The following is a 27372-nucleotide window of genomic DNA, read 5'->3' as shown; positions in this document are numbered from 1 at the left end:
TACATTAGTCCAAACTCTCTCCAAATCACCAGAAAAATTCTCCTCCTCCGGCACTGCCGACCCCAATTTGGAGAAAGAAACAAAAAAAGACGGATGTCTCCCAGTTAAAAAAAAAAAGGAGAACACCCAGCAGAGGAGGATGTATGATTGATAAGAGCAAATTCTACGAGAGGCAGAAACTCAGACCACACCTCTTGATTGTCCGCCACAAAACAATGCAAAAACTGTTCTACATCCTGGTTATTTCTTTCAGACTGTCCATTCGATTCAGGATTATAACCAGATGAAAATGACAAATGGACTCCCAACCTGTCACAAAAAGTACACCAAAAGTGAGCCACAAACTGAGGTCCTCTATCAGAAACAATATCCGTGGGAATGCCATGGAGCTTGACAATCTCCTTAACAAACGCCTTAGCGAGTGTCTTGGCGCAGGGCAAGTTAACGAATGGAACCAAATGACACATCTTACTAAAATGGTCCACGACCACCCAGATGACAGTAAAACCCTCAGACACCGGAAGATCAGTAATAAAATCCATAGTGAGATGTGTACAAGGCACACTAGGAACCTCCAGAGGGCAAAGCAACCCTGCAGCAGGAGTATGTGAAGCCTTTGACCTAGCACACACAGTACACTGACACACCCACTTGTTGACTTCCTTCTGCCATCCAGGCCACCAAAAACTGCGACTGATAAGTCTCTTAGTCTCCGAAACTCCTGGATGACCTGCCATCAGAGATTCATTACACTCCACAAACAAATCTCTCCTAAAGGCTCTAGGCACGAACAACCTCCCATAGGGAGTGTTAGATGGAGCATCATCTTGAGCATTCAGAATCCCTTTCTCCAAAACGGAGTCCAAAGCCGCCACCACAACTCCTTTCTGCAAAATGCTCTACTTCTCCTCGGAACCAACCGTAGGAGAGAAGCTGCGAGATAAAGCATCGGCTTTAACATTCTTAGTAGCAGGGATATAGGTAACAAAAAAATGAAACCGAGAAAAAAAAAGTGCCCACCTAGCTTGACGGGCATTCAAGCGCTTGGCAGCATCCAGATAGATCAAATTCTTATGATCTGTGGAAACCTGAATAGGAAATCTAGCGCCTTCCAAAAAATGACGCCAATGTTCAAACAAAAGTTTAATAGCCAGCAACTCCCGATTTCCAACATCATAATTCAGTTCGGTTTCCGAAATTTTTTTCGAAAAGAAGGCACAAGGATGTACTCCACCCTTGTTCTCCTGAGAAAAAACTGCTCCGACCCCCACCGATGAAGCATCGACCTCGACCAAAAAAGGCTTGGTCTCATCAGGCTGCATAAGGATAGGGGCAGAACTGAACCTCTCTTTGAGATACTCAAACGCTTCAATGGCCTCAGTAGTCCACTGGGCCGTATTCGCACCTTTCCTGGTGAGATCGGTTAGAGGTTTAACAATTACAGAAAAATTCTTAATGAATTTCCTGTAATAATTGGCAAAACCCAAAAATCTCTGTATAGATTTCAAACCAATAGGCCTAGGCCATTCCTGCACAGCCTGAACCTTCACAGGGTCCATATCAAAGCCCTCGCTGGAGACAATGTAGCCCAAAAAACTAATTTTCTGCACAGCGAACTCACATTTCTCCAGCTTAGCAAAGAGTGAATTGTCTCTCAATAACTGCAAAACTTCACGTACACTCTGCCAATGGGACTCTAGATCTGGTGAATAAATCAAAATGTCATCCTAATACACAACCACATTCTTACCAATCAAAGGTCTCAGGATGTCATTAATAAGGTTCTGAAAAAATGCAGGTGCATTGGTAAGATCGAAAGGCATCACCAGATTCTCAAAATGACCTACCGGAGTGTTAAAAGCAGTTTTCTATTCATCACCCTCCTTCGCACATAACAAATTGTATGCCCCCCGGAGATCAATCTTGGAGAATCACTTGGCTCCCACTAACTGGTTAAACAAGTCAGGAATTAACGGCAATGGGTAGGAATTGCGTACGGTAATCTTATTAATTTCACGAAAATCCAAACATGGACGTAAACCGCCGTCCTTTTTTTTAACAAAGAAGAATCAAACTGCCACAGGTGACTTAGAAGGTCTAATGTGACCAGCAGCCAAGCTAGTCTGTATGTACTCCTCCAAGGCCTTTCTTTCAGGGATAGTGAGATTAAACAAGCGACTTTTGGGAAGAGTAGCACCTAGAACAAACTCAATGGCGCAATCATAATCCCTATGAGGAGGTAAAACTTGCGACTCCTCCTCCGAAAAAACCCTCCAAAAATCATGAATAGGTACAGGTAATTCACCTTTTTCCACAGCCGCAATGCAACGTTTATCATAGCACTTCGGTCTCCAAGACTTAATCACATTAGTACACCAGTCCAGTAAAGGATTGTGCAGTCTTAACCAAGGCAAACCTAGAACAACTGGAGAAGGCAAATTATCCAAAATAACCAAGTCCAAAATTTCTTGGTGATCTCCATTGATAGTGAGAGGAAATGCAGCAGTCTTGTGAGTAATACATTTCAAAGGAGTGTTATCAATTGCAACCACAGAAATAGGTGATGACAAAGGTTTGGATTTCAATTTAAGGTTTTCCAAAAACCCTTTATCAATCACATTAAGTGTTGAACCACAATCCACAAATACCTGAAATTCAATCAAATCTCCTTGCAGAGTAGTACTCCCAGAAAGAAATACTCCTGCAGAGCGTAAACTAGCTATACGGGCGTAACTGACCTTTTTTTTTTCTTTACTTAAGCGACACTCACAATACTTAATCAAATGGTCATTTTTCCCACAATAAAGACACAAACCTTCGGCGAAACTCCGATCTCTTTCCTGAGAGCAGAGTGACATCACCCCAAGCTACATTGGTTCTCCGCTGTCAGAGCAGATATTCTGGGAACTAGGACCTGAAGTTACAGGAGTCTTTACATCATTAACCCTGGACCTCAGTCTTCTGTCTATATGAAAAGCTAACTGAATAGCTTCCTGCAGAGTCTCAGGTGCAGGGAATGCAATTAGTAAATCCTTAACCCTTTCACTGAGACCAGCAAGAAATAAACATTTCAATGCAGAATCATTCCATTTAACTTCTGAAGCCCGCCTTCTAAAGTGTGTGCAATAAATTTCAACATCATCTGACCCCTGATTCAAACATCTAAGTTCTGATTCAGCAGATGAGATTCGATCAGGATCGTCATATAATAGCCCCATAGCAGAAAAAAATACTTCAACAGAACTTAAACATGGATCATTAGGTGGGAGAGAAAAGGCCCAACCCTGTGGTTCTTTGCGCAAAAGTGATAGAATAAAACCAATGCGCTGTGATTCATTCCCAGAGGATCTTGGTCTCAAACGAAAATATAACAAACAAGCATTTTTAAAGGAAAAAAAATCTTGCTGTTTACCATAAAAAACATCAGGCAGTCCTAACTTCGGTTACACAAAATGCTCTCCAGGACAGCTATTCACATGTTGCTGAAGCTCGGCCACCTCCAGAGACAATCCCTGCAGGCATTGAGCCAACTCCTGGACAGAAACCATACTGATCCCCGAATTTTCTTTCCTTTAGTTTTTTTTTTTTGGGCTGGACTTACTGTTATGATCTGCAACAAAATCTAAGGGAAGATAAGGGAAAGCTGTCCCTACAGTAAGACTAAGCTGAATTCCTACGATGTAGCAGGCTGCCTGTTCCTTGTGAACAGACCCGCCTTAGTCCTCGGCTAGTCTGAATGGAGACCTATAGATTAAAGGGAGGGTTCCCTAAAAGAACTAAGGACTGGGACAAAAATGGGACACCTCCTAAACAGAAGTTGTTGCAGAGCAAAAAGGACAAACTGACAAAAAGTACTAAAGGTCCCAGAGGACCAAGAACTGACAAAGATAGGCACCGAAGCACCTGGCTTGAGAGACAGTCAAAACAACACTGAAGTCCAGCAAAGCCAGAAGTGCAGAGCTGGAATATATAGGCAGCTGGTCACGTGACCGCAAAACACAAGATAGCAAAAACTACCAGGAGGGTTCTAACAGTATAAAAGCCCAAGCAGTAAATGCAGCAGTTATTTCTGGGGGATTCTGGATTAACATCTGTTTCTATGATGAGGTCTCTTTGATATTACTAAATTTGGATTTGCATTAAAGAGGTTGAAAGGGGTTGGATACAGTCCAAGGAGACTAAGAGATCTCAGAGTAATGTATACTGTACATTTTTTCAGGGCAATTGGAGTACCAGTGATTTTCAAATTTATTGCAAATACATTTTTGGGAAAATTTGTCAAATCTGGTGAATTCAAATTCCAAAAGATTCAATCATTTCTGGTAAAAACACATACAGAATAATCATCTCGCAACAGGTTAAAATCCTGTTTTTTTTTTAAAGCTGATCATCTCACACCACTCATCTTAGGATTTGCCAAGCAAAAAGTAAAGATAACGAAGGACATATTTTAATATGTGCCATTTATAAAACTAGAGTGGTAAAGGGATGTCACAGTGTAGTGGGATCATCCTCATTCTCATTTGCACATGGAAACACGAGAAGCAATGGGATGAAACTGAAAGGGAGAAGATACAGATTAGATATTAGAAAAAACTTTTTGGCAGCAAGGGTGATCAATGGGTGGAACAGGCAAACACGAGAGATGGTGAGTTCTCCTTCAACCAAAGTCTTCAAACAGAGGCTGGACAGACATCTGTCTGAGATCGTTTAGTGAATCCCGCATTGAGCAGGGGGTTGGACATGATGACCCTGGAGGTCACTTTCAACTCTAATATTCTATGACTCTATAAGCTAAATGCCAAAAAGAGTATTATTATATCTACCAATCCCAGGGGTCAAACAAGCAAGAAAACACAAAAGAGGCATAAACCTCAAAAAAGGGTAGCCACATCACCAAAAAGGATCTTCTTAAGATATCTCTGATGTGGATAGGTCCATTCTTCAGAGATTACTCACTTTTTAACCTATGAATGGTCTTGATGAATTCACTTTGCTGAAAAACATATATTTGATTTGTACACAGTTGTCGTTCAAACTTCTTTAGGACCCAGCATGATAGAGGACTTAACACCTCAATACATTCAAGTTCTTAATTATCTTTACGAGCTACTAGAAAACAATAAAACTTCTATGAGTAAGCAATCATCTACTTTTCTAAGCAAACAGTCACCTCTTTAATTCCATTTAAACTTTTCTCAGCCTTGGAAATTGTTTCTAACATTTTGTGCAAAAAGATTTGAAGTATAAACTGTAATATGAACACAGGAAATGACTTGACAATGTAAGAATAAAAGGCTATTAAATCATCATATATTAACACAGGATTTGTTACAAAACATGCAGAAAATATTGTCCTGTGGCTAATTGAGATGTACATATCTGAGATTATAAGACAACTTAATAATAAGGGTTTATATACCCTTTTACCACCAAAAATCAGCTAGCAGGTTCACTTTAGATGCTAAATCTGTGACAACAAACAATTAGACACCAGAAGCTAGGAAAAACTATTGAGGTAACCCAGGGGCTAGCTGTATTCATATAACCAAGGACTTGGGGCACCAAACCAGTAGACACCAGAAATAATGACATTAAAAAAAAATATACAGTTGTGCTCAAAAGTTTACATACCCCAGCAGTATTTTTGCTTTCTTGGCCTTGTTTCAGAGAATATGAATGATAACAAAAAAAACTTTTTCTCCACTCATGGTTATTGGTTGGGTGAAGCCATTTATTGTCAAACTACTGTGTTTTCTCTTTTTAAATCTTAATGATATCCAAAAACATTCAAATGACCCTGATCAAAAGTTTACATACCATGGTGATTTTGGCCTGATAACATGTTCAGAATTTTAAACAAATGGGTTTAAATGACTACAAAAGGTAACATCCTCACCTGTGACCTGTTTGCTTGTAATCAGTGTGTGTGCATAAAAGCTGAGAGAGTTTCTAGGATCCAGACAGACTCTTGCATCTTTCATCCAGCCACTGACGTTTCTGGATTGTGGGTCATGGGGAAAGCAAAAGAATTGTCAACAGATCTACGGGAAAAGGTAGTTGAACTGTATAACACAGTAAAAGGATACAAAAAGATATCCAAGGAATAGATAATGCCAGTCTGCAGTGTTCAAACTGTGATTAACAAATGGGAAATCAGGGGCTCTGGAAAAACCAAACCATGGTCAGGTAGACCAACAAAAGTTTCGGCCACAACTGCCAGGAAAATTGTTCGGGATGCAAAGAAAAACCCACAAATAACATCAGCTGAAATTCAGGTACGGCTGTTTCAAGATGCACAATAAGGAGGCAGTTGAAGAAAAATGGGCTGCATGGTCGCGTCGCCAGAATAAAGACATTACTGCACAAATGCCACAAAGTATCTCGCCTACAATATGCTAAACAGCACAGAAACAATCCTCAAAACTTCTGGAACAAGGTAATTTGGAGTGAAGAGACCAAAACTTTTTGGTCACAACCATAAACATTACATTTGGAGAGAGGTCAACAAGGCCTATGATGAAAAGAACACCATTGCTATTGTAAAGCACAGAGGTGGATCGGGATGTTTTGGGGATGTGTGAGCTACAAAGGCACAAGAAACTTGGTAAAAGTTGAAGGAAAGATGAATGCAGCACATTATAAGAAAATACTGGAGGCAAATTTGCACTCATCAGCGCGGAAGCTGCACATGGGACGTGCTTGGACGTTCCAACATGACAACGATCCAAAACACAAGGCCAAGTTGGGGTATTTAAACTTTTGAGCACAACTGTAGAAGAGAAAGATATTGAAACCAATGGATAATATATCACTGGAAACTGAGGCTCAACAGTTACACCAGAACCAGAGGTAGTGAACCCAACATATTAAGGGAGTTTCAAATGTGGCCCTAAACTACATAAAAGTGCAAGTTCAACTAAGGTTTTATATAAGGATATAATTAGTCACATACACACATTATTTTTGTAATACAGCAATATTTGAGGCCATTATTTTTCAATTATTTTTTATACTTATTTTAAAATGATTAAACAAAGAAACACATTTTTCAAAAATATTTGCCGAGGATTATAGATTACATTTATGTTTGTAAAAAACAGTTATAGAGTGATAATAGAACACCAAACATATATATTGACACACACATCATGACTATTGGTGGAGAAGGATAAAGCAGAAGAGTTCTTCTGGTTTTAGACTGCATGGTTAGGCAGAGAACTGCCTGTATTCTACCCTTATCGGTAATATTCATTTCCCTCCCCCATACGGTTATGCAGTAGACACCTTGGTCACCAGTATGGCATTACTGACACCGTCTACTATTCTCGCAGACACCAAAATCTGAATACAAGGCTATATGATACAATATAGGAACCAGTGTATACTGTATGTACAAGTGATGGCGAATCAACAAGGATTTGATGGTTGGAGAATTTCACCAGTGTTAAAGTGCTCAAAGACATGTGAAATGCAAAATAACGCAATCTATGCTTTACTTGAAGTGATCCATTGATGTGGAACAAAAACATATCAGACAATTAAATAAAGAAGTGTGTCTATTAGAGTTGGATAAATCGTTTGAAATTTCAATTCACCCGAGTCACCACATTTTCTCAAATAATAATGCAAATTGCATTGCTGAAAAGCTTCACACTGCCTGAAAAATACCTGTATAACACTCTGAAGTCTCATAGAACTGCATTGAACCCATTTTGTGTTCTTTAATGCAAATGCAGGTGTATTAATGAGTAAATGACCTCACATTATCTGGCTAGGGGAAACCAGATAGTAAGCAGTGGTAACAAACAGCGGTATTCTGGTGGCATGTACGTGTCTAGTATTGCACTATTGTAACAACAAAGTGCTAAAAAAAGTATATATACATATATATATTTATGTGTATATTTGTTACAAGACACAAACTTTATGGGCTACACTATTGTTCTTAAATTTCTGGATTATGTACATTTTTCTTTTGCCTTTTAAAAGATAAAAAAATATAGCTTACAAGTGTCTCAATCCATGAGGTATGCCTTTTTGTGACACACAAATCTTGTTTTTAGGATTTTAATTAGGTAGCAAAATTAGAAAAGAGGGGTATAAAAATGCCCTCCTTTATTGTAGTGTGTGAAGAATGAAAAAAAATAATAAATAATATTACTGCAGTATGTGACTGTTAGGCGTCGGTCTGGTGCTGGATTTGAAAGGGGTCCAGGACCTTCTGTGATCTCCCATTTCAGTCTGGCCAGGGCTGATGCTGCTCAGCATCACCATCAGCCCCAACGCCTAGCAGGTCCGTGAGCCCTGTTTGTCTCCCAGGTAGTTGTGCCTAGCAATGTTAAGCCTGGGTTGCAGAGTGAGACAGGGCTTGTGGAATCTAAGTCCATGTTTTGCCCCACTGAGCATGTCAGTGACCTGGCGGCTCATGATTGGTGGGTTGGCACCCACCTGACCCGGTGACCTGGCACCGCCTGATTGGTTCATGGGTAACGTCACCAATAGCGTGTCAGTGGGCAGGGCTTAGTTTTTAAAAGGCCCGCCCACAAAGATGGCGACCTGCTCAAATCCTTTGAGCTGGTTGTTTGTGGTGTGCACGCTGAAACTCTTGGGCTCCTCTAAGAGCCATAGCTTTATGCAGGCAGGTAGCCATATAGAGCGGGTCTGCTCAGTCCGGCAGCACGCCGGCTGAGTGCACGAATACCCGGCGGGTATCACACCCACATACTAGCGCTGACTGCTGTAGCGTAGCGCCTGTACCGAAGACAGGGCTACTGCTCCTAGTCCGGTCACACGTCTCCCTGCGGTTCTTGGAGATTGTGCGAACCGTCTTACCCTTCCGTGTGCCTTGACACGAAGGGTTAAGATAATTGTTAGGTGCGTCGCCGGTCGCTCTCTCCTCCGTGCAGTTAACGGAGATAGAGCGTACCGCTTTACCCGGTCCGGTGAGCTGTTAACACGGACGGGTTATCTGTTTAGTTGTTGCTTTTACTTTCCACCCGGAAAGTGTTCGGCAGCAGTCCATTAGGCTGCCTTGCAGACCCTGGGGTCGGTTGCGTTCCATTTAAGTAAAGTTGTCTGCAACCGCCCTCCTAACAGTGGCAGATCAATCAATTCACTCTTATCTCTATCTCTATGCTGTGAAAACCTAAAATGGTGGAACTTGGCTTCTTCTCATCGTTTACAGTGCCTGTGATAACCCCCCACCTTCCTGATTGGCTGTGCTAGACCAGGTACTGTATCTAAATATCGAATTATTAACAAAACAGCCAAATTGGACAGGACACATTAACCATGCACATTTCGCTCCTAAAAGCTTAAAAAACAGAGCTAAGAGAGGTATGTATAGTATATTTATAAATTGATTACTAGTAATCAATTTTTTTTAAATTCAAATTCATCAAGTTTATCCCAAATATTCAGTTTACAGAAAATGTATTTTTCACAAGTTGCAATTTTACAAAACCCTGAAAAGACTTGTGTAACTCTTTGAGTTGTCCTAAAACTGTATCCAACCCCTTTCAAGCACTTTAACACAAACACAGCCCTAATAATGTCAAAGTGACCATAAAAACAAATGGTAACACAGTAGTAACCCTAAACTCATTTAGTAACATAGCGCACTGATGGACTTTTCATATATATTTTTCATTTTAAAAAAATCCAAAAATTCTCTCAAGCAGACCATTCTGTGCAGAACACTGATCCAAACTGACAGTGTCGCTTTCAGGGGTAACATCATCCTGCTGTGACTGAGATGAGTGGTGTGTCATATATTCCATAACACTTTCTGCTTTCTTCCCACTAATACCATTCCTTGAGTCAAAGGAGGGAAATTGTGACCAGAGTTTGGCAGTACTACTAACTAGATGGCTGGTGCCTGTGGTGGTTGTGGATAGGAATTTGCTAGTGGCTCCTACATTTTTAGTTGTGTCTTGTCTTTTAATCTTTTACACTACCCAATCCATTGCAATGACACTTTTTATTTTATCAAACAATTTGTACAAGAGTATAATTGACTTTTGACAATCTTTTTTAATCTCAAATATTGAACCTTAACCAAAAATGATGTAACAAGAAATACTAGGTGTGACATGTATGGGTGTCAAATTAGACAAGTAAAAAGTTATGCAAAAACAGACATGCGCAGTTGAATGTCTACATTTTTTATTTATTTTAATATAGCATAATGTAATCACCTTCTCAAATGTAATCATGTAATAATGAATGAGTAGTACTAGGTAGGTACATGTTAAAAAAGCCAGCACCAGCAACAGGGTGCTCTACTGGTATGAATGGCATGCATGATTGTAACATTAACTAGTAAACCAGATGTGCAAAAAAAAATGTGTGACATAAAAACTTTGCGAGGTAGATGGTCATGGTCAAATATCTGAATTTTGGTTAATTTTTTGATGTAATTTTAAAGAACAAGTATTTCCCCCTTCGCCAAATCGATTGCACAAGAAATGCAAGTAATGAGTACAGCCGCTTGCAACAAGCAAACACGCTATCCCTGACTAACACAGATATTAGTAAAAAACATGTTATGCTAGTTTCCTGATTTCTCATGCATTAAAGCATTTTCCCCTCCCCCCAAAAAATTGTATAACTTGCTGATCTCTGGGTGTCTGAAAGTATGGACCCCCAATGGTCCAGTTTTAGAGCTCTACAAACCTATCCTGAATGGAATGAAGGTGCGCATGTGTGGCCTTTGCTCTAATTACTTTCTATCAGACTGCCGAATGCAGAACTCGGCTGGTACAATAAATAATGAATGCAGTGGAGGGTGTTCATGCATACCTCTACTTCATTCAGGACAGGGCAGCAAAGTCCAATTTTTGGGGTTCTAGAGCTCCAATTTAGGGATTACTGGGGACCACAGTGGATGGATCCCTAGCGATCGGCAAGTTATCACTTATTTTTTGGATAGGAGATACCTTGTATTTTTGATAATAGCCATTTAAGAATGAAGAAAAAAACACCATATCTCTGATCAATCACACTGAGTCTGGCACTGCTGTTCATACCTCTTGTATTTCTCTTCAAGTGAATCTTTGTAATATTCACTGATTATTTGCCAAATGATTTAGGGGTTCCCCTTCCAATCTCTATTGCTGAGCATTGAGCTATGACAACCTCTCACTATTCTAAATCACACTCAATTGTTGCTGCATTCCATAACTTAATTTTTATACAGGCTATGATAGGATGTGCTAAACCATGTGATATGATAGCTGCATGCCATTATGAGAAATCCTGTGTGATCACGCTTCAGGTCATGTGAGTTTTCTGTGGCTAATATATTATTCTGCTAAGTGGAAAATAAAAAGCTTACAGTTTTTTGATGATTCACGTGAATCAAATCGCAAAATGCTCAAATTTGCTGGAACCTGCGAATTTCAAGAAGCTTGAATTTGATCATTTCTAATAAATTATATGTATATATAAAGTACAGGCCAAAAGTTTGGACATACCTTCTAATTTAAAGATTTTTCTGTATTTTCATGACTATGAAAATTGTACATTCACACTGAAGGCATCAAAACTATGAATTAACACATGTGGAAATACTGTATATACTTAACAAAAAAGTGTGGAACAACTGAAAATATGTCTTATATTCTAGGTTCCTCAAAGTAGCCACCTTTTGCTTTGATGACTGCTTTGCACACTCTTGGCATTCTCTTGATGAGCTTCAATAGGTAGTCACTGGAAATGATTTTCACTTCACAGTTGTGCCCTATCAGATATAATAAGTGGGATTTCTTGCCTTATAAATGGGTTGGGACCATCAGTTATGTTGTGCAGAAGTCTGGTGGATACAGAGCTTATAGTCCTACTGAATAGACTGTTAGAATTGTATTATGGCAAGAAAAAAGCAGCTTAGTAAAGAAAAACGAGTGGCCATCATTACTTTAAGAAATGAAGGTCAGTCAGTCAGAAAAATTGGGAAAAATTTGAAAGTGTCCCCAAGTGCAGTTGCAAAAACCATAAAGCGCTACAAAGAAACTGGCTCACATGAGGACCGCCCCCAGGAAAGGAAGACCAAGAGTCACCTCTGCTTCTGAGGATAAGTTTATCCGAGTCACCAGCCTCAGAAATCGCAGGTTAACAGCAGCTCAGATAAGAGACCAGGTCAATGCTACACAGATTTCTAGCAGCAGACACATCTCTTCAACAACTGTTAAGAGGAGACTTTGTGCAGCAGGCCTTCATGGTAAAATAGCTGCTAGGAAACCACTGCTAAGGACAGGCAATTAGCAGAAGAGACTTGTTTGGGCTAATAAACACAAGGAATGGACATTAGACCAGTGTGTGCAAACTTGGTCCAGAACTATAGAAAACGTCTGACCTCTGTAATTGCAAACAAATGTTTCTTTACCAGAAATTAAGTTCTGTTTTTCCATTGTATCAAATACTTATTTCATGCAATAAAATGCAAATTAATTATGTAAAAATCATACAATGTGATTTTCTGGATTTTTTTTAAGATTCTGTCTCTTACAGGTGAAGTGTACCTGCGATAAAAATTACAGACCTCTCCATTCTTTGTAGGTGGGAAAATGTGCAAAATCGGTACTGTATCAAATACTTATTTTCCCCACTGTATTGGGGAAGTGAATATACGGATATCATTCCTTTGTTGAAAGACACCACACATTATTATTACCCGTTTTGTCTCATGTTGCAGCTTACCTACATTCTACCATGTGTCCCCAAAAGGAAGACCTACCCCGAAATTAATCCCTAGCATGATTTTACAGGATTTTTGAAGTATGCTTAAGTATGTCCTACTCAAAAATAAGCCCTAGTTACAGTCAGGACTGGCTTTTAGGGGGAGGGGCAAACTGGTCAAAAGCCCACGGCCCCCACTCTCTTAGGGGCTCCAGTATTTGTATTCAAAAGTTTAAACTGCTTAAAGACCTTTGGTGACATCATGGTCATGTGACCATGATGTCACCAAAATTCCTGTAAATGCAGGAATCTAGAGAAAACAGGCTGGTATGCAGGTCCAGTGTTAGGGGGGAAGGGAGAGGGCAAATTGGGCAATATTTCAGAGCCTCACTCTCTTAAGGGCCCACAGCATTTTTCTTCTGAGGTTAAGACTACTTAATGAGCTTTGGTGACATCACGGTCATGTGACCATGATGTCACCAAGGATCATTTAACTGCAGGAGTCTAGAGAAACTGAAGAAGATACAGGCTGATATGTACCATATGTGCAGTGTGCGTATTTACATGCGTATGTGCAGCGTGTGTCTACATGTATGCGCAGTGTATATGTATAAATAAGTATATATATATATATATATATATACAGTATTATATATAATTTGAATAAATTTAGAATTTTTTGTTCAAGAATGAATGTGGATTGTTGTTCATGGGAAAAAATAAGACATCCACTGAATATGAGCCCTTTCGGAGCAGAAAAGGATATAAAACCCTGTCTTTTTTCAGAGAAACATGGTGATTTAAGTGCGATACCAGACACATCTTGAGTACAACTGTGCTGTCAGTTGTTTGGTGAAAAATTACATAATTTTTTATAACATTATACAAGCTATTTAACTATTACATGACTGAATGTTCCACCAATTACATATTAATATCAGCCCTGGCTTCACCTCCATAACGCTTCATAATTGCCTGTCACAACATCTGCTTCATGCTAGCACCTTTACAGGCAAAAGGGAAGAGGAAACCAGACACGCAGTGTTTATTGTGGATTTTAAGAACACATTTTCTGCTGTCACCACTTTTTATCATTTACACTTCAGTTACAGGCTTTTTTGCAAATGCGATTTAATGAAGCATCGGTTCTACACATGACAGCAAATTCCTGCAACACTCAGACACCGAAGGGCAATCTGCTAAAATGCTTTTTCTCACAAGCCTTATAAACACTGATAATTTATTTACAGGTGTAGCAAAACCAAATTTGTCAGTGTTGAGCATTTTTGGACTATTTCATCGAATTGTAGATAAACCTTCTGAGCCATCAACTGCTAAATTCGCTATATAACGTATGAATTAATCATGTTAAGCCAAAATTTTCAATATAATAATTTAAATATCACTGACTTTCATAGCTTAAGGAGGATCTTTTCATTTCCCATAAAATAAGGATTCCGGAAGATCTTGTCTTATAACTCTGTATTGTGCCCTTCCTTTGCGTTCCTGCTACCATTGTATGGGTAAATTAACAACTGGGTGTCTCCATTCCATGTGGCAAAAGGAGTGTGTACCCACATGGTTAGCTCTGATTGGACAGTGTCAGAGTAGTATCACAAGAGTGTATATTCTCTCATCCCAAGAGAATTGGATCAATTATGCAAATCACACTCTGATCAAACTCTGCTTAGTGATCACATTGTGATCCGATTCTCTTGAATGAGGAGAAGATGGAGAAAAAAATATTCTCTATCTTTCCCATTGTGCCAGTTTATGGAAATCAGACTGCACTCAGTTGTTTTCGGAGTGTAGTCCTATATTTTCTGCGCACTCATTGACTTGCATGGCCGAGTGCGATCCGAATATTGGATCCAACTTGGGCATGCTACCATTTTTTTCCTCAGTCTCAGTCAGAGGACAAAGATTGGACATGTGCACGGCCCCATAGAATAACATTGGTCTGAGTGCGATCCGATGTTTTTTTGGATCGTATTCGGACAGCAAATATGTTTGCCTGCACGTGCCCTCAGAGTGAGCAGGGATACACACCCAAAAGCAAACACCCTTAAGTTAAAGGGGTTGTCCAGGCAGAAATATTGATGAGCTGTCCCGAGGATAGGATAGGATAGGTCATCAATGTAAGATCTGTCGGGGTCCAACACAAGGCACCCCTACCTTTCAGCTGAAAAAATCTCCTCTGCTTGCCAAGTTTAGTATGTTGAACTTAAACTTACTATGTACTGGCTGTTGCTTGGTATTGCAGAACAACTCAAATTCTTTTGAATAGGAGCCATTATGTGGTACCTGGAAGTTATTTCGGTTAATTGGTAGGTGTGCCAGTTGTCCGACCCTCACTGATCTCATATTGATGACCTATCTTATTATACATGCCCATCTTAATGAAAGGGCATGAAGGGGTATTAAGCGATTTATTCATTAACGCCACGTTCACACAATCTGTATTTGGTCAGTATTTTACATCAGTATTTGTAAGCCAAAATCAGGAGTGGGTGATAAATACAGAAGTGGTGACATGTTTCTATTATACTTTTCCTCTGACTGTTCCACTCCTGGTTTTGGCTTATAAATACTGATGTAAAATACTGACCAAATGCTAAACATGTGAACGTGGCTTAAGAGGCACACTCCACGTAACAAATTCCGCAAACCTTCTAAGTGGCATACAAGTTGGTATGTCTCAACAAAAATGCTACTATAGTGGGTGACTGCCATGCCCCATGCAGCCCTTGCTCCCCTCCCCCACTTTGAAGGGGCTGGCTGGGACTTGCGAGTAAAATCAAAATCTAAATTTTTGCTCAACTTTGTATTGTGTCTAAACCCTGCGCTATTTCAAAGTGTTTTAGGCCTGAAAACTGGCGTAAACACTGACAATTTGGACCAATTAATTTCTAAGAAAAGATTATAGAGAAATTATTTATAATGAAGAATTCACTACAACAGACATGAGGGGTGGTGACCGGCCCGCTTTAATGAGTCAACTTTTTCATTTTACCAGTTCTGCAAGAATTCTGCTTTTATCATAGTTTGTCACATTATTTTTAAATATTTAGAATAAAGTTTTTAATTCTTTATTATAGAAAAATGGGTCACCTAATAGGAGTTTTTGATTGTGCTTGTGAGCATTTTCCCATTGGCATACATTTTTTTGCTATAAGTAATAGCACAGTATAATGTGCCAGTTTATACACAGGGATCCAGTAATATGTACACTAAACATTTTTTTTACAATAGGTTGCTTTTTAGTGGCACATATAAAAGGCTTTCCATCATCAGCATACAGTGAGAAATTCTACTGATATATACCTCTCATATAAGGTTTGAGCGTAGTGTGAACAGTGTCTTTAATGCAAAAATCCTGGTAAGTTGCCCCAGCCAAAAGATCATATTTCTCATTCCACTAAAAGCTTCTTAAAAGCACATTTTTCAAACTAGTTTTGAGCTAATAATATTTTAGGTCAGCACCTTGTTAAAAGTAGGATATAAGACTTTTTCCCAGTATAAGGCTTGGTTTTATGTCATAAAATGACTACATTTTTGAATCGACATTACAGCCACAACTTTAAAGAATTTCTCCACTACTTGGACAACTCCTTCTCATACCCCACGATTGGACCTGATAAAATAAAAAAGCTTATACTTACCTCCCGTGCCTGTGCCGTTCCCTCGGTGTCGGTTCTTGCTCATTTATCAAAGTCAGTTATCAAAGTCAGATGTTAAATTCAATTATCAAATTCACATATTAAAGTCAGCTCTCAGACAGGGTATTTAGCCTCAAACTGACATTATTCTGATATCTGACTTTGATATCTGATCATGTCCTAAAATGGACACTGTACTGGAGAGCAGACTGTCATTACATGTCTCACACTGGTAATTTTTCCTTTCATTCTCAGGGAGATCCATGTCCGGCCCATATATTATAAGAGCTCATTTATATATTAAGAAAAATGTGGATACCTCTGGAGTAAGACATCAGATCGTAGATATCAAGGTATCATTTTATTGAGCTTTCTATTACCAACCTTCATTCTACTAACACATTCACTTTAAAGGATTTGTCTGTTCTTGGCTATGCCCTATAGAGTTATATGGATGCTATAGAGTGAGTTCTCCATTAAGGCCATGGCCCCACTCTCAGTATTCAGTCAGTATTTTTTCTCAGGAGTGGGAAGCAAAACTATGAGTGGGTGATAAATGCAGATTTGGTGTTTTGTTTCTATTCTACCTTTTCTCTGATTGTTCCTCACCTGGTTTTGTCTCTCACTCCTGAGAAAAAATACTGACTGAATACTGACCAACTACTGATAGTGGGGCCGTGGTCTTAGGATCTACCTCTACTAGTCACAGTAGTTCCCACTATGGTGGACTTATTCTTGGTTTCATACCATAATACAATGATGCTTCAAACCTAACTTGCTCTTTACCACAGCACAAGCTATTGAAAATTTCAGATCTTTACATCTGCAACATCTGTATTATATGGCAGGCATTTAAAATTAGAGTTGCACTGTAATTAACCGCTTCCCGACCGCCCACTGTACATAAACGTCGGCGCTTGCTGGGCTCTGTGCTGCGCCGATGTTTATGAACGGTTGGTGATCCCGCAGCCCTCAGGACCCCCAGGGTCCTGCAAGCACTGCGGGTGCGGTGCAGAGTGACAGCTCTGACAGGGGATATCATCGGGACCTGATTGGATCAGGTCCCAATGATGTTAACCCTTTGCTATCTTCTATATGCCGTGATCTATAGTGATCGCGGCATTTAGAAGATAGTGAGAGGAGAGGGGGTCGTCCACTTACCTCTCCGACAGCCCCCTGATGTCTGACAGGACCTGCCGTTGTCATGGCAGCCGGAGGTCACATGACTGCCTCTGGATCTGCCATGTATGGTGTCCTGCTGTCCTGCTAGACTCAGCCTGCAGCTGAAGTCTAGCAGGAGACACTGACTGTGAAACTGTCAGCAAAGTTCTCATGCAATGCAATTCATGTCTATTGCATTGCATGAGAACAGTGATTAGAAAAATAAAAATTAATGTCCCATACAGGGACTAAGTAAAAATGTAAAAAAAAAGTTCAAAAAAATGTTTTCAAACTGTTAAAAAAATCACAAAATAAATAAAAATAAATAAATAAAATATTAAACCAATAAATCCGTATATTTTTTTGCAAAAACAAAAAAAGTACACATATTTGGTATTGCCGCGTCCGAAACAACCCGATCTATAAAACTGTCACACTAATTAACTCCTTCTGTGCACACCGTAATAAAAATAAATAAAAAACGGAGCAAAAAACTATTTTCATCATATCGCCAAACAAAATGTGGAAAAAAATGCGATTAAAAAGCAAAATGTTAATAAAAATGGTACCGCTGAGAACGTCATCTTGGTCCGCAAAAAAAAAAGCAGCCATACAGCTCCATCAGCCGAAGAAAAATAAAAAAGTTATAGCTCTCAGAATAAAGCAATGCAAAAAAAATATTTTTTCTATAAAATTGTTTTATTGTGTAAAAGCGCCAAAACATAAAAAAAATATACAGTGTAGTATCGCTGTAAACATACTGACCCGATGAATAATGCTGCCTTACCACTTTTACCACACGCAGAACGGCGTAAAAAAAAACGTCAAAAAACAATTCCTGAATTGTTGGTTTTTGTTCATTTTACCTCCCAAACAACAGAATAGTAAGCGATCAAAAAATGTCACGTACCCAAAAATGGTACCAATAAAAATGACAACTCATCCCGCAAAAAAAAGCCATCACATGACTCTGTCGGCCAAAATATGGAATAATTATAGCTCTCAAAATATGGTGATGCAAAAACTAGATTTTGCAAAAAAAGCGTCTTTTAGTGTGTGGCAGCTGTCAGTCATAAAAACCCAATATAAATCTGGTATCTCTGTAATTGCACCGACTCGAAGAATAAAGTAATCTCATCACTTATACCGCACAAGGAACGGCGTAAAAAATAAATAAAACCAATTCTTCACCGGCTACTGATTTGTTTATTATGTCTCCCAAAGATCCCAGTAAGGCTATGCTCACATTTATCCTGCGGTCTGCGCTGAGCACTTACACCAGAGTTTGCGTGCAAATCTCTGAAATACGAGATTCAGACGGAATCCATGATGGAAGATTCCCTGTAATGAGGCAGATATAGGCCACTGTGGATGCCGTCTGGCCTGTGATACCACGGTATCAGTTATTTTTAAGCGTGCATAAAAGTGCAGTTGGTCACAGTTTTGTGCACTTCTGAAAAAAAGGACACTGCTAAACAGAGGCCAGACGGAGTCCAGAGTAACTCTGCTGCCTCATTACAGTGAATGGATCCCGCAGGGGCTTCATCTGAATTACATCACTTGGAAATATAGATGGAAACACTGGTGTAAGTGCTCAGCCTAGAGCTTGTGGGGGTTTCTGCTGTTTCAGCACGTCAGTGACTCTTCAAATGTGACATGGTGTCTGCAACCTATCCCAACCAACATAGCGCTCCTATCTCTTCCGAACCCTGCCGTACACCAAAGCAGTTGTTTTCCCCCACATATGGGGTATCGGCATACTCAGGAGAAATTGCACAACAAATTTCATGGTGCAATTTCTCCTGTTATCCTTATGATAATGCAAAATTAGGGGATGAAAAACATTTTTTGTGGGAAAAATGTGAAAATTTTATTTTTATGCCTCAATATTATAAACTTCTGTGAAGCACCTGGGGGTGCAAGGTGCTCACCACACATATAAGATAAGTTCCCTAAGGGGTCTAGTTTCCAAAATGGTGTCACTTGTGGGTTTTTTCAGTTTAGGCACATCAGGGGCTCCCCAAATGCACATGGCGTCCGCTAATTATTCAAGCAAATTTTACATTCAAAAAGTCAAATGGCGCTCCTTCCCTTCCAAACCCTGCCATGTGGCCAAACAGTGGTTTTCCTCCACATATGGGGTATCAGCATGTTCAGGTGAAATAGCACAACACATTTCATGGTGCAATTTCTCCTATTACCCTTATGATAATGCAAAATTAAGGGATGGAAAACGTTTGTGTGGGAAAAATGTGAAAATTTTATTTTTACAGCTCAATATTATAAACTTCTGTGAAGCACCTTGGGGTTCAAGGTGCTCACCACACATCTAGATAAGTTCCCTAAGGGGTCTAGTTTCCAAAATGGTGTCACTTGTGGGGGGTTTCCACTGTTTAGGCACATCAGGAGGTCTCCAAACGCAACATGGCGTCTGCTAATTATTCAAACAAGTTTTACATTCAAAAAGTCTAATGGCGCTCCTTCCCTTCCGAACCCTGCAGTGCGCTCAAACAGTGGTTTTCCCTCACATATGGAGTATCAGCGCGCTCATGAGAAATTGCACTACAAATTGTGTAGTCCATTTTTTCCTGTTACTCTTGTGAAAATAAAAAAATTGGGTCTAAAGTAACATTTTTGTGAAAAAAAGTTAAATGTTCATTGTTTTCTTCCACATTCCAAAAATTCCTGTGAAACACCTGAAAGGTTAATAAACTTCTTGAATGTGGTTTTGAGCACCTTGAGGGGTGAAGTTTTTAGAATGGTGTCACTTTTTGGTATTTTCTGTCATAAAGGCCCCTCAAAGTCACTTCAAATATGATGTGGTCCCTAAAAAAATGTTTTTGTAAATTTTGTTGGAAAAAGGAGAAATCGCTGGTCAACTTTTAACCCTTATAGCAAAAAAAATGTTGGTTCCAAAATTGTGCAGATGTAAAGTATACATGTGGGAAATGTTATTTATTAACTATTTTGTGTGACATATCTCTCTGATTTAAGGGCATGAAAATTCAAAGTTTGAAAATTGCAAAATTTAGAAAATTTTTGCCAAATTTCCATTTTTTTCTCAAATAAACGCAGGTGATATCGAAGAAATTTTACCACTATCATGAAGTACCATATGTCACGAAAAAACCTTCTCATAATCAGGGGAATCTGTTGAAGCATTCCAGAGTAATTACTTCATAAATTGACAGTGGTCAGAATTGAAAAAATTGGCCTGGTCACGAAGGCAAAAACTGGCTCTGGCACGAAGTGGTTAAGTATGGCCATACACAACTTCCACTGACAATCAACCCATTGCAAGGACTGCAAAAGTCACCTGTGCTTGACCACATGCTGTGACAGGTCAAGAAGAAAAAATGGTTCTGTTGATAAAGACAATTACAGAGTAACCGTTATTTCAATTATTATTTCATAATTCACATGAAAATAAGCAACTCTTTAAAATATCTTATCAGAGAAATCTGCTTCGTTCTTCTGGACTGATCTTTGATTCTCAATATTCTCAATTCACTCAACTCATCAGTGGATGTAAATTTATGATTACTGAGGTAAGAAATAAGAGGGAATCGGGAAAAGGAGACCCAGAAATTCTGCTGCAAGTTCATCTAAAAGAACAGGTACACTCCCTTTAATTGTCAATCCAGGAGAACTTGCAGCAGAATGTCTGTGTCCGCTTCTTGAAAAGTCTGAAAATAAATAATCAGTTCGAGAGGAGAAAGAAGCAAATTTCTTTGGTAAGGTTTATTACAAAGCTTCTTATTTTCATGTGTACTATTCATTTATTAAATGAAAATGAAAACAACGGTTACACTTTAAGGCTAGTGTTACACGGCAACTTTGGCAATGAAAACTATCATACCACCATAGTTAAATAGGTGTCGTTGCTACATCGCAGTGCAATACAAGTCAATTGGGTTCCACCTTGACTTTGCGGGATCTGTGCAAGCAAGATGCAAGAAGTCAACCGGACTTTGTGTGACTTGCTTTTTGAAGTCGCAGTACCATCGGGGTTGCAATATGACCCAATTCACTTGTATTTCCATGAAGCAGCGACACCTAGCAAACATTAGTTGCACAAAGTGCCTTAAACAGACCCTTTAATTAGCCGCATTAATTATATTTTATGCTAATAATAGAATTGTGGGATTATCACTCTTTAGCTCGTATTTTTGCTAGTAATGGTTTGACTAATTATATTCAACTTGGTTACTTTCCCCCAAAATATATCACCTTTTTATTATCAGAGAGCAGAGACTGAATGTGTTTTATGCTGACTAGGCTCCAATAAACACTTACATGAAATATTGCAAACCAATAAATTACTGTTTCCTTGAGATGTCCGGCGGTATGACATATATGCTCTTCAAAATCCAAAGTGTTTTGACATTTTATAAAATACTGATACTATCACATGCACCCATGGTAAAGATTATGAAAAGGCAGGTGTTATAGCCCGCTAGCTACACTGACAGATGATTCACTAGAAATTGGTTTTAGATAGTGTAGAAAAAAAAACCAGAAGTTTAAACAAACTTTGCAAAGAAACAATATACTGTACGAATGCAGAAATGGGATGAGAAATAACCTGAGGAAGAAGCTGCCTATGGCTCCGACACGGGGGGCAATACATGAAATGAAACAATGCTTTGTCTTTAAATTTGTTTCTAAGGCCAAATGCAAATTGCCTCCAAGCTGCTAGTAATGCTGTAAGTGCTCGTGAAGGATAAAGAAATGAAACCTATCATACAGAGATAGACTTGAACTGTGTGGCAGGCACTAGATTGAAGCAAGCAGCACGTCCCTTTAAAGAGAGGGTGCTGTATAGGGATTGGAAGAAACATATATAAGATGCGTAAACCTTTGTAGGGAGGCAAAAAGAGAGAATGAAATAAATGATTATTCTTCTATCATTCTGCACTTCAGGCAACCGGGATCAGAAGGCACAAGTACAAAAATTCCCGCCCAAACACTTGGTATTGATTCATATATTGTACATTGAACTATTCATCATGATGTTCTTTTCATCAAAGCCAAAAAAGAGAATATTGAATAAGTATATAAAAACAAAAAACAATCATCTTCATAAGCTGGCAAGGCAACTTTAACGGTGATATTAAAATTTTTTGACTGTTCACTTTAAGGAAAAATGTTGCAATCTATATTATTTCATATGATGCCTAAGGGTTCATGCCTATGGCTAGAGATGAGCAGATTTTATGAAATTCAAATTGAAAGACTTCAAGAAATTTTCCACACACAATTGTTTTGTGGGAGATAAATTTGCTTGAATCTCAATACTAGAAAGCTTGGAATTGCTTAGAAAATATACATGGGGGAAAGGAGAGAGAGAACCCTGCTGACCATAAGAGATTACACTCCACAGGAGAGAGAGAGAGGACCCTGCTGTCCATAAGAGATTACACTCTACAGGAGAGAGAGAGAGGACCCCACTGACCATAAAAGCTTACACTCTACAAGAGAGAGAGAGAGGACCCTGCTGACCATAAGAGATTACACTCTACAGGAGAGAGAGAGAGAGAGGATCCTGATGACCATAAGAGATTACACTCTACAGGAGAGAGAGAGAGGACCCTGTTGACCATAAGAGCTTACACTGTATAGGAGAGAGAGAGAGGATCTTGCTGACCATAAGAGATTACACTCTACAGGAGAAAGAGAGAGGACCCTGCTGACCATAAGAGCTTACACTCTACAGGAGAGATAGAGAGGACCCCACTGACCATAAGAGCTTACACTCTACAGGAGAGAGAGGACCCTGCTGACCATAAGAGCTTACACTCTATAGGAGAGAGAGAGAGGACCCCACTGACCATAAGATCTTACACTTTACAGTAGAGAGAGAGAAGACCCCATTGACCATAAGAACTTACACTCTACAGGAGAGAGGACTCTGCTGACCAAAGGAGTTTACTCTCTGCAGAAGATAAAGGACCCTGCTGACCACAAGAGGTTACACTATACAGGATAGATTACCTCACTGAGCTTACACTCTAAAGAAGAGGAGAAAAAGAGAGAAAAAAAGAAAGAACCTCACTGACCATAAGAGTTTACATTCTACAGTAGAGAGAGAGAGAACCCAGCTAAAAATAAGAGATCACACTCTACAGGAAAGAGAACCCCGCTAAACATAAGAGCTTACATTCTACAGTAGAGAGAGAGAGGACCCCGCTAAAAATAAGAGATTACACTCTACATTAAAGAGAACCCCGCTGAACATAAGAGATTACACTTTACAGAAGAGATTTACCCAGTAACTCTGGAAATGGAAAATGACTCTGCGGTACAAACTGTGCTCTACTGGGAAACACTGATCTGTGATGGCCACCTGTAATGACCACCACTGTACAAGGTATGATAATCTGTACAAGGTATGATCATTTATTTTAGCCTGCTCTATGATGCTTTAGCAGAGTGAGAAATGGTGTCGGGCTTCTTTTTTTTTTTTTGTGTGTGAACCGCAAATGGAATCTTAAAATATTTGAACTCACTTGAAACTGAGAATTTCAGGAAGTTCAACTTAATCATCCTTGGATTGATTCGCTTATCTCCACATGTATTGTAGTCTCTGCACGAGCTCAATGCAGAATTTCTAATCTAAATTTTTGCTTTTTTTATGGACAACTAAAAAAATGTACAGTTTTTTTTAGAGAGAAGAAAAAAACCATAATGAAATCTCAAGAATGTAAGAGATATTTCTCTACAGATTAGACCACTAGTTGAAACGTAATGTATCACCAGCGTTAACTAAGAGCTGTAAATGATAATTACAGTTAGGCCATGTTTATAAGCCAATACCGGGAGTGGGTGAAAAATGCAGCAGTGGTGCACATGTTTCTATAATACTTTTTCTCTGATTGTTGATTTTAACTTACAATTATTAATGTAAAATACTGACCAAATACTGAATGTGAGAACATGTCCTTGGTCACATTTAGGTAAAAAAAAAAAAAAAAGATGCATTCACTGGACAGAAGAGTAGAGAGATGACTGCAGTCTCTTATGAGACACTCCCTTCCAATTAAACTTTTTGGATTTGTTCTCTTCTAAAATTATTGCTTCAAATGGAGAGTATCTTTGCAGTATGGAGCCGAAAGGGCTCTGTGTATAGCCGAACCATCTCATGCACAAGTCTCAGCTGTGGACTTGAGGCCTAAATCAAAAGACTGAACCTTTTTCAAAGAAAGAGAGCAAGTTTTTAACCTTGCGAGATATAAGGAATATGGATGATGATTTCTACAATATTTTGTGTCCCCTGTGCTAATCTGTATTTGAGTGATAAGTTAACAATTTAAAGGGGTTGTTTCCTTTAAATTAAGTCTTTGCTCATGTTCTTCAGGCCCACAATCAAGCCTCCACTGCTGGTCCTGATGATTGCCATTGGCTGCAGTGCTGACGTCATATTGACATAGCGGCAGCCAATAAGTAAGCTCAGCGACTCTGTAGGCTATGTTGGAAGATCCCTGAGATCACTGATTGACTCATGTGACTGTCAAGGTGACTTCAGCCAATGCCTGGCACCTGGAGCAGGGTGGAGGGTCGCCGGTGGATCAGGGGCATGTGAGAACAGCAGGGTTTGTAGATTTATAAAATGGGTAAAAAGGTCAAATTTAAATTTTCCTTTTTTTCAATTTTATTCTCTAAATATATTAAAATATATTTTAATATAAAAGTTCTTCATTACGGTAAATAAGGGGTGGGCCACAATAGAACATCTTTTTTGTTTCTCTTTTCTGATATGAACTGGATGATCCGTTTTGCGTCTCATTCATCAAGGGACTTCGTTCCTTTTTGTGGGGTATTAGATACACTTGGGTACTGCCCTTGTTAGGGTGGGAGCAAATATCATGGGCATGACAGGGTAGATTTTTACTCTCAGTAAAACAAACTAACTGAATTGGAGGAAAAAACCCTGGAGGATGTCCACAGGCAGAAGAATGGGTGAGATCCATACATATTGTTAATGTTTTATATCACTTTGTTTAAGTTATATATGGACCAGGACTGGAATAATACTGCAGGATTTTCCAACATACTATATAAGAGGTTTATTTATTGTGTCCTGATTTCATTTGTTGTGTCCTGATTTCAACAAAGATTGCTGCAAAGATTCACTTATCAGGACTGAATCAGTATTGTTTGCCCTCTCTAATTTACTATATGAGGGGTTTGTTGTGATATTCTGACTTCAATAGGGGTTAATGAGTAGTTTATACTGGACATTAGAGGTACAAAATAATTTTAGAGATTTAATAAAAGTTATATTTTAAGAGTTTCCTCTTGGCTGATATATATCTCATTCATCAAGGCTGTCTTACAGTAAAGCTATCTTCTTTTACAAAGATCTCTTTTGTGTAACAAAAGTAGTATAATGAATTAATGAGGTCCATCATAACCTTCCCTGACAGTCAAGTGCCAGTCTACGGAATGAAGAAGTGTTGTGTGTGTCAAATGTGCCGTATTGTGATAGAGGAGGCCTACAATATGGAAACAGAGGCTCATTCACAGGAACACACAACTGATCTACTGGTCAATTTTTGGTCTTTTCCATTTTAGCATAGAAAATACATGGCCAGTGCCAATAAAATAGACAACCAATGTCTAGGACAGACTTATGAAAGGCCCAACAGAATGGATGAGAAAATGATCCAAGCAGGCGATGTCAGCAGAACATGTCGACATGTACTGAAATCACTTTACCTGAAGCCATGCAGAGTGTCGGCAGTGCTATGAGGAGATATACTATAATTATAGATCTAAATTGCCGCATAGGGTTCAGATTTTTAAGGTCTACCCTATATAACGCAAATGTCCCACTTTTATACATAGCTTTCAGTTGTATAGAACAGGTAAATTAAGACATGGAAGATCATCAAAAATACACGATACCTATGTAGTGCTGCCAATGTCGATCTTATAATTTATGCTTTACACAATGTTGTCACCTTTTTAAAAAAAGTATTACCGGTGTGATTACATTTTGTAAGCTGCTTTCCCAAATTGGTATGTTGTATTTACAACTAATTAACACATGAACATAAATGATTCTACAAATTACATGACCGAGAAAGCATATCCAGAGAAGATGAAACAAAACATTTAGATAGGCATTGAGATCTGCAAAGATGTCTTATATTGGGTGGCTTTAACGCTAAACTTATAAGAAACAACAAAAGCAAGAATACATACTCAGGTTCTGTAAGAGGTGTTGTTTCATTGGGTTCATTAATTGGGCTCCCATCATGATTAGTAACTCTTTCATCCTCAGTTCTCATCTCTACTATGGGTTCTTTTGATCCATCTTTCCTACAAGATATCAAGCATTCCCGAAATTATGTATATACTACATAGATATGCAACAGATTGGAAATTATAAGTTGCTATGTTGCAGTAATGGACATAAAGGCCTACTGAAGTGATTGAATGCTAAAGGTTTCTGACTAACAGAGCTGATCGCCCTCATCCAGGTGTAATGGATGTAGGTCAGGATTTGTTACTAATCAAATATACCACCTAACCACAGGAAAGATGATAAATGTAAGCTGGCTAGGGGTATCAATGATGGGACCCTTATGGTTACTGCAACGTGGATACCAAATCTGCACTCAATCAAGGAGGAGCTTAAATGGAGTGGTAGTCAAGCATGGGTATGGCTGTTTTTTCAATCTAACATAGTTTAAGGGGGATATCCACTCACAAAAAATTACAGTATCTGGCAATCATCTCAAAGCATTAAGGACACCTACTAATATAAGTGCACTTAAAGTATCATGCTGAATACCCATTTGGGAATACAGTTAATTGTCCCCTGCAGTACTTTGGTGCAATTCTTTGAGATGACAGGCCAAAACTTGCC

At 39.0% G+C, this 27372-nt stretch overlaps 1 protein-coding gene across 2 annotated transcripts in view; it reads right to left on the bottom strand.

The window, feature by feature from the left end:
• Nucleotides 1-27372, bottom strand: part of NCAM2 (neural cell adhesion molecule 2) — a 578411-nt gene that overhangs the window by 8506 nt on the left and 542533 nt on the right. The window contains exon 17 of one of the 2 annotated variants that reach the window (XM_073668266.1): nucleotides 26706-26822. The exons of the other annotated variant lie outside the window; for it this stretch is intronic. Coding sequence (XP_073524367.1) covers nucleotides 26706-26822 — 117 coding nt within the window. The remainder of the gene's footprint in view (nucleotides 1-26705; nucleotides 26823-27372) is intronic. 2 annotated transcript variants of the gene reach the window in all.

The sequence above is a fragment of the Phyllobates terribilis genome, unplaced genomic scaffold (genome assembly GCF_046119375.1).
Source record: "Phyllobates terribilis strain yellow unplaced genomic scaffold, ASM4611937v1 Scaffold_2__4_contigs__length_985480577, whole genome shotgun sequence".
NCBI lineage: Eukaryota > Metazoa > Chordata > Amphibia > Anura > Dendrobatidae > Phyllobates > Phyllobates terribilis.
The sequence above is the reverse complement of the archived record's forward strand: the minus strand, read 5'-3'. Positions and strand labels throughout refer to the sequence as shown.